We start from the raw sequence: 11912 nt of genomic DNA on the forward strand, positions 1-11912 counted from the left end.
ACCCAGCAGCAGCACACTGGAGGTACTGTGCTGTGGGTATAGCTGCTAAGAGTGTACACTGGGGTGGAAGAAGGCCTGGAAGGAGGTGGCTGAAGGACATGCCTACACTTCTAAAATGGAATTGTCTACACTTCTAACATGAAGTTACTTTTACCGCAACTAAAAAGAATAAAAAAGCAACTAAATGTAAATTTGCTTTAAATTTAACTACTTGTGGGAATTTACTGTTCTCCCTAGTGATACCCTGGAAAAAAATCCAGGCGCCAGCACTGACATAGGCAAATACCATAAGCAGTTGAAGACAGGAAAGAGAACATTTGGGAAGCCCTGAGGGGACATTACCTAGACCAACAGAATGAAACAAAGAAAAGAAAAATGTCAGTGGGATGCAGGGGAGGTGTGGGAACAAGCAAGACAGAGCTGTTTCCTATATTCTGAACAGGATTTACAGAGGCCCATAGGAAACGGCTCTGTCTTGCAGAGGAATCCATCAGTTGACTCAGCTCATCTAATTTCTGACTCCCTGAATCAGAATTTGGTTTTGAGTCTTTCCAAGACTGTCTGCTCACACTGCCAATAAAATCATATTAGGAACTGCAACCTCCCTGAGCTGATTTTGAGACATGCTGATCACACCAGCTCCCCATTTGGCTTTCATTGGGTCTGTAGAGCCCCAAAGCCAGAAAAATCTGCTCCCACAGCACACACATAGCCCACAGCACAGCCATGGATGTGAGCGTGCGCTGTTCTCAGTTCAGCCATGCAGTGTTCCAGGCATGGGCTGTACTTACACTGTTTTTTTCTCCAGGTTTTGCAAATTTCCTTTAATGTTGTTGTATGCAGCTGATCGGGTCTTCAGGTCTGTTTCTATTTGGGTCACTTGCTAAAACAAAGTGAAAGAAGTGAGTGAACTCAGGGATTGAGGTGTTGTCCTCGTCCCCCTCCCACTGCCTCTGCACCCTAATGCAAGGACGCAGCCCCTGGTGACACCCCTGACTGTGGCCAAGGGGGGGCCGTGTCAGAGCTTCCCTGGGGCCAAGGCCCTGCAGAAAGCAGGGTTCGGCTGTTGCTCTGTGTGTTATAGCTGTGCCGAAGGAGCAAGTTCACGGTTTCATTTGTCATCTGTATTGAACAACACATCACACCTTCCTGAACAGACTCACAGTGTAAATAATTCATCCTGCCTGCAAGGCATTTGATTTAATGTCAGGACAACAATTTCACAAAAAAACTCCAAAATGGAGAATAATATGGCAGTATATAAAAATAAAATATTAAAATGAAGGGGATTAAAGTGCAGAAAGCATGCCTATGTATTCTAGTAAATCTGATAAAGTGCTGTATACTTACAGACTGGGTAGGTTTAAATATAAGTATCATTATTATTACAGTAGAAATTAAAATGTGCTTCTGAGCCTGTTCCTGCCCAAAGCAAAGGCAAAGCTCTCACTGACTCATGAGAGGAGGGACCAAAAACTGCCAAAGGACATGCTTCCCCATGCTGACATCTTGTTAAAATTTAGAGTACAATTTACCTTTGCTAATGCTTCTGATATGTTCTTCAGTGGCTGCTTTATGGGATATTTGGCCATGTCCCACTCAAACCGTGTCAGGTAGCTAATTAGGTCAACTGAAAATGCAAAGAGATGCATTAAAGCAGACAGCTTACCAGATGGCAGGTCATATTTGGGTAGCAGTCACCAGCTATAGTCTAGGTATAACTTTGATTAATACTAGAGGTGGGAGTGAACGAGAAGCCCACCTCTAAATCCTCATAGAAATCTGATCTAGTTCAAATACGCACAGACCATATGCCCAATCTAATCATTCCTCTAAACAGGCCCAAACTTAAAAGTTGAATCAGAAATCTTTTCTGTATGACACCTAACAGTACAGAACAAGCATTACTGTAAAATTAGCTGTATCAACAGGACACAGCAATGTGCAGCCATTCTTCTTCACAGCAGAAACAGCCTCATGTAACATACCTCAATTTTGATTACTGCAATATGCCTAAATTTAATCCCAGCAAGAGCTATTCCTCATTGACTTTGCACACAGAGCTCCCATCTCACACAAAGCCATTTGTTATTTCACTGAATGGATAAATCCAGTTACAGCATCCAACAGCAGAACTTCACAGCAAGGTCCTGTGCATGCAGCCCCCCCAGAGCAAGGCACCCTCAGACCACAGGGAGACATGGCTTCTTCCCAGGATTGTGGGGAGATGACATGTGTGATACCCAGCCTGTAGAGGAGGATCATGCTCTTTCACTCTGTTTGAAGACCAAGGCTCCTTACCATTAGAAAACATTAAGGCTCGGTACATTATGGCAGCACATAAGGAATTCTCCTCTAGCAGCTCATGAAATCAGACAGCTCTTTGCCTAAGTCCTGAGAGCCCTTAGGATGCCAAATGCACCCCTACATAATGTGCTTGGACAACTTTATGGGATGGGATAAAGTCATGCATCCTGTCACAACAAGCCAAGGGTCTGGGACTGTCCCCTTGCAGGTTAGGGGGGTAGAGGACAGCAGCAGGGAGGGCCTCAATGTCTGCACAAAGAGGCCAGAGGCACTGTCACCTGCAGGGTGGGCTTCCTTAGAGACCAGGAGGGTAGACATGGAGAGTATCCGGGAAGTTGCTCTGGGCAGATGGGGAGCAAAACAAGCTCAAGGTGCCAAGTAAATGCAGGGGCATGCTAGGATTGTTCAGTGCTCTTTGCTGCCTTATCCAGTGTTAATTCAGTCCCACAGCAAAGTTCAAGCACAATTTCTTATGGGCTGGACCTCCAGGGTATGGGAACACTTTATGATCTGAGACGCACGAGAAGGAATGTGAAAAGGTCTGTAACTGCCATACCACCAGGCTTAGGGTACTACCCTGTCCCGTGTGACACTCAATACCGTTGGCACTATCCTTTCCATGGGCTTCTCTCACCCCACAACAGAGTCAGTTTACCCTATTAGATTTCCAAAGCATGGAAAGTCTTATGTTAGGAGGAAACAGGCTTCAGAGCAAGGGATAAACCTGGGAGGCAGAGAGCACTGGCACAACAATGTTCCCCCCTCTTTCTAAAACCACCGACAAAGCTAAAATCAGAAAACTTGTGTAGTGTAAATTAAAACAAAATTTGAGTTGGGACAGTCTAATGGTCTGAAACAGGACCAGGCAGTAAGTTGTGTCTTATAATTTTGTTTCTGATTTCATGACCTCAAGGAAGTCTTCAGCTTTACGATCCTTTCACTAAGCAGAAAGGGGAGAGGGAAGAATTTGTATAGCAAAGGTGCTGCTGCTTATGAAGAATGACACTGGAATATGTTAGGGGAATCCTCATATACTAAAACTGACTCAATTTTTTAAGATGCATGCAATAATTTTGGAAAGGTTAATGTCTTAGTTTAATGTGATTTATTTGGATGAACAAATACAAACAGAAGACAGAAATTAGTAACAAACACAAGTAATTTCCACATACTTCTATTACGACACATGCAGAGCTGATAGGAAAGGAAAATAGTGTAAATGGAGGAAACAAAGGAAATAAGTGAAACCTGTTGTTTCTCAAGTCATAGGGATATTGTGATCAAGCTACGAGGTTGTTACTTGAGAAATCCATCGTAACCTGATCACTGTATCTCTACAACCAGACCAAGACTTGTCTCTAGCACTAACACACACAAACGCATGCTTTTAACATCACTGCAACCATCTATCCTCAACATACTTTTTAGACATTTCATTTTATCCTTTAGCCCTGAAACACAGTAAGTGCCATTATTGTACTTGCCAAGCAGCTGCACTCACCAAATGTCAGTCTTAGTTCATGCAAGAAGGACATTTCTAAAAGAGCTTCCTCCCCATCCTCTACTCATACAGATCTGAAGTACAACACTGTGGACAGCCAAAGGGTGATGGAGTGTGCACTGTTAGTTTATTTGTTTATTTATGTTAGTTTATTTGTCTGACAGTTAACAGCATTGCTAGACAAGCCTGTAAGTAGCATGTAGCATGCATCCAACTTGGCTGTACTTTTCCAGGACAGCTCAGGAGAAATTTCCTCTGAAACACACTCAGTGTCTAAGAAAGCATGCAAACATCTAGAAGCCTTGGTTCCTAAATGTTAATTTTGTCCTTGACACAGGCTTCCTTTAGTGCCTTGAGTACTATACTAGCTAATAAAGGGGGAAAATTAGCTCATGGAGGTTATAAACCCACCACATTGACTACATAGAGATGGTGTAGGGGAGCACACAGTAAGGTACTGGGCTCCCATGATCCTTTGGCATCTCAGAAGTGTCCATCCCATTACTGCCCTCTCTTATCTGCTTCCCAGCTGCCTCCAGCCCGGGCAGGACACCACTGGAAGGCATCTCCTGTAACCAGGAGCAGCGCCTGCACAGCCCCTGGCACGACCTTGTGAGAACAGCCCCAGCTCTGTGTCTTGGAGCTGTCGCCTCACGTGTCCATGCAATGTCAGAAATCCACAGAGAACAACGTGATCTATGCAAGCACTGCAAGAGGGAAGGCAAATCACTGACAGATCTCTGACAGACATCAGCCATACAGAATGAGATTTAGCTGCCTGTAAGTGATCAAGCCCATACAGGGCACAGAAAGGTGCTAGGTCAGTTCAGGAGTGAAGAAGGATGTCTCCTGCTTCCCTCTTCACTCCTCAGCTCCGGTGTTTGAAACTAGTTCAGTACTGGGCGCTGCACTCTCCTGGAAGCAAAGTTGGCACTGAATAAAGCTTCCACTAACTTCAAGAAAAATGGGAGCAGGCCAGATGCGTTCTTAAAAAGTGGTGTTGGTGGCTGTCCTTTCTAATGTGTGTTTCAATTCCAAATGCCCTTATTCTGAAGCAAACACAGGCAGCATCAATGCATTAAAATACCTACATTCACAGCACCTACCTCCATTGGCCAGAAGATTTTCCTGGACTTTATCTTTTGAGTCCTCCATAACTTCTCCTATGTACTGGGCTATTTTCTTTATCACGCTTAGGTGTAACAAGAGAAGCTTTGTTAGTGATGAAACAAAATGAATATAAAACTGTTGCCACAATGATCTGATAAACATGGACTTTCCCAAACGAAACACTTCTGAAGCAAGGCAGGTTCATTTGCAATTTAAATGACGATAAACAACTATGGCATATTGCAGAACTAAATGCCTTATTTCTACATACACTGATCTCTGCAAACACATAGGTAATATCATCTCCCCAGTGCTCTAGACTTTCAGAAGATCAAGATTCAGTCTTCTCTACACTCATGATATTCATAGCAGAAACCAGAAGGCAAAAAAAACCACAAAAAAACTCTATAAAAGTGATAGAGGAACAAAACACTATATACAAAAAAACACTGGCTGAAAAACTGTTCCATAGGATGCTAAATAAACTCTTGGCTAAATAAGGCTAAATAAACTCTTATGCCTTGCTAAGATAAGGTTCTTACAAAGCACTCAGAGGAAAACAACACTGTTGTTCTGTTTGAGAGGGAGAATTTCCTTCTTATTCCTCTTCTTGAGGGAACTTGCTCTCTCCGTAGCATGGTGGACAAGACACTCCTTTAAGGTGTGGGAGAACCAGATTCAAATCCTTCTTCTGCCCCATTCAGGACAGAGAATTGAACAGAGCTCCTTCTGGAGAATGCTGCCTCCACACAGTTACCTATTCTTTGCCTATTTTAAAAAATGTGTTCATTCATCCCTCCAGCAGCAGATCCCCCTGGCCCCAGACAAAGCACCTGTCTCATACAGGCCAAGAGCCTTTCTATTTGTTCTCATATCCTTCTGCACTCAGAAGTATTCACAGAATTTGGCCACATGGAGCGGAGCACCATGGCAGGCTTTTCCTCACTTTCTCTCCTTACAGAGGGGAGGCTACTGCAATTGCAGATGAGCTGGAGACTGAAAGGGCACCTGCAGTGTTTTGGACAATGCATCTTGTGACATTCTGTGGCTTTCAGGAGTTCAGGAAAGGGACTTCATGACAGGGACAGATACCATGAGAGCATCAGAGAAAAGGATTTTCTTTGATGTGCTGTAAAGCAGACATATGGGCCATTTAAAAGCAGCAATTCTTAGAGGTAAAGATTCCTTCTCTCTCCATTCCTGAGACAAAACCCACAGTTTTCAGACCTGTTGTCCCAGAAAGGTTTTCCAGTCCCATAATGGGAAGAAAAAACAGAGGTTCCTGACACTGCCAAGAATGCAGTAGTCAGAATTCCTGAAAAAGTTTGGGATCATTCAGCCTGGAGAAGACCTTAATGCAGCCTTCATAGAAAATGGGAGCTTACAAGAAAGGTTGAGAGAGACTTTTTACCAGCACCTATAGTGACAGGACAAGGGGCAATGGTTTTAAACAAAGAGGGCAGATTTAGATTGGACATTAGGAAGAAATTCTTTATGAGGGTGGTGAGACACTGGCATAGGTTGCCCAGAGACACTGTGGATGCGTCATCCCTGGAAGTGTTCACAGCCAGGTTTGACAGGGCTTTGAGCACCCTGGTGTAGTGAAAGACGTCCCTGACCATGGCAGGGGGTTGGACTGGATGATCTGTAAAGGTCCTTTCCAATCCAAACCATTCTTCTCATGACCCTGGACAGGCACAGTCCTGAGTGCCTGTAGGAGAAATTTGCACCACCGTGCTCTAACTTACAGCCCTCTAAGACCTGCCATGGTTTTCCACCATCTGGCTTTAGCCACTTAGGGACCTGGTGCCAGCTGAGTGTTGCTGGAGAACACCAAGTTGCTCACACTCTGGCTGCAGGGAGGGTACAGGATCCACAAAGTGGTTCCCTGACAGCTGCAGCCTTGCCAAGCACTTCTGCAATTTTCAGCTCACAAAGGCAGCTGGTTTTCAGCTCCTTCACGATGCCCAGGGAGCCCAAAGGAGCTTTGAACAAGAGAGGACTACAGCCCAGCTGGTAAGAACAGAACAACAGAAGGCTAAGGGCATGATGCCAAAAGCAGCCAACAGGAAGGCGTGTAAACCAGTAGCTTTTCCAAGGGGCCTGAGCTGTGTTCATGACTTTTAAGTGCAACTGGAGGCTAACCTGATAGCTGGGACACCGATAGCTCTGGTCTCTCTCCATAGGTATAGACAGTGGGAGAGGTAGATGCTCTCATGCACCCCACAGTCCTAGCTGCCACAACCAACCCTTAAACTTCTGCCTTTAGATGAGAGGAATCCCAACTTGAGCAAATATCTTGCTCACTATAAAAGAAGACTTTTCAGCCAAACTGTCTCGAGAAGTAGTAATAAAAACCTGTAAAGAGAATAACTCAATTTGGCCTATTATTATGGCTTGGAATACTCTCACATTTTGCTTGTGAATGTGCTGCAATGTCATGACTTAAAAAAAAAAAAAAGCCTAACACTCTTTAAATGATACTGTGTGTTAAATGGTGCTACCAGCATGGCCTCCAAAATACTGGGAAGAGCAGAAGTCCTGCAACCTGAAGCCACTGCAGAAAGCTCCATCGACCGAGGACTCGGGAGAACTCTCAGGGGTAAGAGTGACCAGGGGGATCATCAGCTTGAGAGCTCCGTGCTACCACGTGGTGACATGGAAAAACACTCCACCTCCCTGCGTAAATAAATAATAAAAGTAGGGGGAAACAATAGATCGTGCAAACTCTTGCCCCTTCTCTGCTGTCCTGGCAGGAGGCAGCGCTGACAGGTTTGTGCTGCCTGGCTTTACCGGCAGTCGTGTTTATCTAGCAACACTCCAGCAGGCAGCTGTTTCAGAGGAGCAGGAACATAAGTGCTCAGGTCATTTGAACAGGTCTGTAACCCTCTGGATGCCATTTACTTGTATGAAGTGCAAGTGCTCCACATTTTAACCCTTGAATCACAATTTAGACTCAAATCCCTGCATATTTATTTAACGCAAAATGCTTTTGTACATCCTTGTGGGACTTGATCTGTGTTGATTATTCTCTGCTGTTTCTGTGCTCTAATGTATTTTTCTTATTTTTCAATACATTTTTTCTTATTCTTAAATCTTGTTGAACCTTCTTGATTACCCAACTGTAAAGGCAAACAAGATGAATAGGAAGAGTCCTTATGGTGGAAGGGGCTCGCTGACCCCTTTTACTCAGTGCCTAAAGCATGTTACATAGTAAGTGTAATTTCTGGCATTAAAGGGACAATTAGTGGAGTAAAGTGGCATTTGGCCTGAAAAAGGAGCTGTGCCATGTTGTCAAGTTAAGATGAAGGTAACAAAAGGAGACAGTGAGCCTAGGAAGCTCATACTGACATTTCACTTAAAATTACCCTCTTTACTGGGTCCTACAGGCAGCTTCTCATGAGTCTTAATTCTTCACAAGGCTGGGTATTAGCTAAGCCCTTCTGAAAATCAGTTCTGCATGGTTTTTGGTAGCCCTCAAATCCAGCTGCTTGCCTATCCGCTGCCCTGACACCTTCCATTAGAACAGACAGCAACATGGTCTGGTGGGAGGTGTCCCTGCCCATGGCAGGAGGTTGGCCTGGATGAGCTTTAAGGTTCTTTCTGACCCAAGCCATCCTAAGATTCGACTATTCTATTGGCACTGTCTCTCCCTCAATTTGTCCCCATCTCCACTTCATGAAGAATCTCTGCAGTATGAACCAGAGCCCTGAACACATTTACAAACATGTAAACTTGCCTTGGGGCAGCTTTTTGGCAAGGTCACAATAGAGAAGGTTTTCTTGGTAAATTCAGTATTAAGTTTCTCTGTCCTGCCAAAAATCCTGAAAAAAGCAATACAGTTTAGTTTTAGGTATAGTCCTGTGAGGAGCAGGGAGTTGGACTCAATGATCCTTATGGGTCCCTTCCAACTCAAGATATTCTATGGTTCTAAAAAGATAAAGACTGTGTGCAACCCAAATTGATGAAATGTAATCATTCCTATACAGCCTTGCTGTAACACCAGTAAAGTAAAAAAAAATCCTATAGAGAAATGTATTCTAGCAGACTTACTTATACCCAAACTGCCTAGCATAGATGTAAACAGTTTATATCAGTGTTTCTGTATGTGTTTGCAACTGCCAGACAAAATCTATGAAAGTACCAAGCACATATAGACAAGAAAATCCTCATCATTCCTGGCTGGTGGGAAAAAAAGCAAAAACCTCAGAGCTAACATAAGCCTCTGTGACCAAGACCACAACTACATGTGAGGTAAGCTTCCAAATGAAAAAAACAACCAACCAACCAAAGAAACAAAACCCCAAAATCAAAATACCTGGCAGCTTGTACTTTCACTGCTTCAATTTTGTGCTATGATGTATCTTACAACCTGGCATTTTCTCAGCTTGCTATGCTTACTATTCTTTGCACACCCAGGTCAGTTTGGCCCAAAACGCAATCTGAGCAATGACCAGCAAGGAGATCATGTGAGTCTCTGCATAAGTAGCTTTGATACAATGGGATACAATATTCTGATTTGCAAAGAGTTTAAAAGTCTGAGAGGGAGAGCTCTGGATTTCACTGGGAGAATTTATTCCTTAGAACTCCTGCATCTGGTGGAAAAGGCACAGAAGGCTCAAGAGAAATATTCTGGGAAAATAAGATCAAGGAAGGCTTCATATTCTCCACTCACCATTTTATTAAGTTTCTGGATGGGGCAGGATGATGATCTTTATAAAAACCCCACATAAACAAACAAACAATCCAATCATTTTTAGCGGTTTTCCTTTGAGAAACAGCTTCCCTAGCACTGCCACTCAGACTGCTGTGCCGACCGACTGATTGCTGTACCACTGACTTAATTCACCCAAATGTAAAGGAATGGTCCTTTCTTTGTGATGACTCCATGACAATCAACAAAAGGGTTAAACAAAGCCTATCCACTTTAGTCCAGTTTTAGTCCGGGCTGAACTGAGTCAGACCGAGGTGAACACAAGGACATACCGTCCCATAAAAACAATGTCTGTTTCTCATTTGTAGGGAGTAAATAAGATCTATTTTACCTTTCAGCAAAGCTATCAAGTTTTCCCAACTCATCTGACAGACCAACAAGAGCATCCAGTGTCCCCACCTGTGCAAAAGACGAAAAGTAGGTGAAAGATGCACAAGTCTGTCTAAGGCTTCTGTTGGCAGAACTTTATTTGCTTAGTGGAAAATAGTAGCAATTCCTTTACCCAAGACCTAGAGCATAAAAAGCCTTCTCCAATAAAGGAAAAAACATATGTACAGTCTCAAGATCACACATCAGTGTCTTCCTTCTGGTTTTCACTCCTGTATCATCAAGTAGCACAGACTGATCTTTTACATGATAAAACTGTGACTAGAAATGCACACAATATACACACAAATAAATCTGATATCTCAAATGAACCAAGGGAAGCAGCACTTATTCAGAAGGGGTTCTCTGTTTGCATTCTTTACTATTACCAAACACTAAGCCTCTCCCAAAGCCATTTCCTCCAAGACCAACATCTGCTTTTTGTGTGACTCTCTGTCACAGTAATAATCCTGTGCCTGTGGTATTGCAATGTCTTGCTGAACCTTTTCTTGTAATGTTGCCCGCTCAACATTATGAAGGGTCAGGCTGGAGCGGAAGATACGAATTTTACATAGAACAACGAGCAGAATATTAATGGACTGATTGTACCTTCAGATACTGCAAATGCTTTAATTCCTTTGATGTTAATGGACTCACACCAACACCAGCTGGGTGAGGCCCATAGATAGTAAAATCCAGCAATCTCAGGTGCACATGCAAAAAGCAATATTCCCAGTCTGAACCATTCAGTAGGTTATTACTTAAGAACAGGCCACTCTCCCCTTTTACTTGCATCCTTATGTAATTGGGATAGCTCAAGTTATAACTCTGAACCTTCTTCTTTGGATTAAACCCAGACCCTGGATGCACTAAAAGTAGCTTTGTTAAGTGATGCATGATGGCAACTTCCCAAGGAACCAAGTTCTACATCTCTGGTAGCTCCACTGACTTTAATGCAGGATATTTGGATTTTTCATAGCCACAAGCAAATTAAAAATAAGGTGCAGATCTTATAAAATAAGGATTAAATCATGCAAAGATATAAAAAATACCATGGATTAATACTCCTCTTATGTATAGGATGACATGAAGCTGGGTAATGCAGTAGAATATACACACACATACATTTCCCAAGGGGTAATATGCATTATAGCATTGTTTTCTCTGTCAGCAGTCTTACTGGCATGATTCTAGATACCTAGCTACTCCCCTTGCATTAGCAATCCAAGATGTACAATGCTGTTTGACTGTCACAACTGGAAGCAAATAGTACAGTGAATGCAATAGATTAGTTACTTATCTCACTCATCTTCACTCCTTATACATAGAACCTTCCAGTGTGAAGGCCAGCTTTAAGCACAATGACTTCTTTTCCCTCTGATCAATATTCAGTTGTCTGAATGCAACTCATCCCCCAACTGCAATTTTCTTCTACTCTCTGCGTATTATCCCAAAGATAAATCCCACATTTACCCCAAAATTCTTTAGCACTGGCTAATGCTGCTGCGTTGCCCATACACAAAACCTTTCCTCACTCACCTTTAAGTCTGGAATATGGAATTTGCTGTTGCTGGACAGGTTGGATTTAGACGTCACCGTGTTCATTCTCTCCCATGCCTGCAGATTCGTTTTATCTCCTGGGGCAGAAATTAGCCAGAACTCCGACATGATCCAAGATTTTCCCTTTGCTCCTGGTCACTGTAGAAACACAAAGCAGGTCGGTGGCTAAAAGAGCACTGCAAGAAATGGGCTTTTCCCTAAGAACAGAAAAAGTTAGGAAAGATTAGTGATTCTTGATTAATGATTTTTTTTTTCAGAAACACAAGGACAGTGAGTCAGTCCTGCTTCTCAGGCTGAAGCGGAACATGACCTTCTCCAGAAAGTCATGGAAAGAGTCCGGCGGGTCCTCCCTTT

At 43.2% G+C, this 11912-nt stretch overlaps 1 protein-coding gene across 1 annotated transcript in view; it reads right to left on the bottom strand.

Annotated features, from left to right (window-relative positions):
* The window catches only part of ATP6V1C2 (ATPase, H+ transporting, lysosomal 42kDa, V1 subunit C2), a 16309-nt gene extending 4402 nt beyond the window's left edge, over positions 1-11907 (bottom strand). Inside the window, exons 1-6 of the mRNA XM_010191001.1 lie at positions 11828-11907; positions 11538-11696; positions 9964-10031; positions 4915-5000; positions 1536-1630; positions 792-883 (exon numbers count right to left, since the gene is read on the bottom strand). Coding sequence (XP_010189303.1) covers positions 792-883; positions 1536-1630; positions 4915-5000; positions 9964-10031; positions 11538-11666 — 470 coding nt within the window. The 5' untranslated portion in view covers positions 11667-11696; positions 11828-11907. The remainder of the gene's footprint in view (positions 1-791; positions 884-1535; positions 1631-4914; positions 5001-9963; positions 10032-11537; positions 11697-11827) is intronic.
* Positions 11908-11912: the final 5 nt, after the last annotated feature.

Source organism: Mesitornis unicolor, unplaced genomic scaffold (genome assembly GCF_000695765.1).
Source record: "Mesitornis unicolor isolate BGI_N332 unplaced genomic scaffold, ASM69576v1 scaffold25608, whole genome shotgun sequence".
In the NCBI taxonomy this organism is placed as follows: domain Eukaryota; kingdom Metazoa; phylum Chordata; class Aves; order Mesitornithiformes; family Mesitornithidae; genus Mesitornis; species Mesitornis unicolor.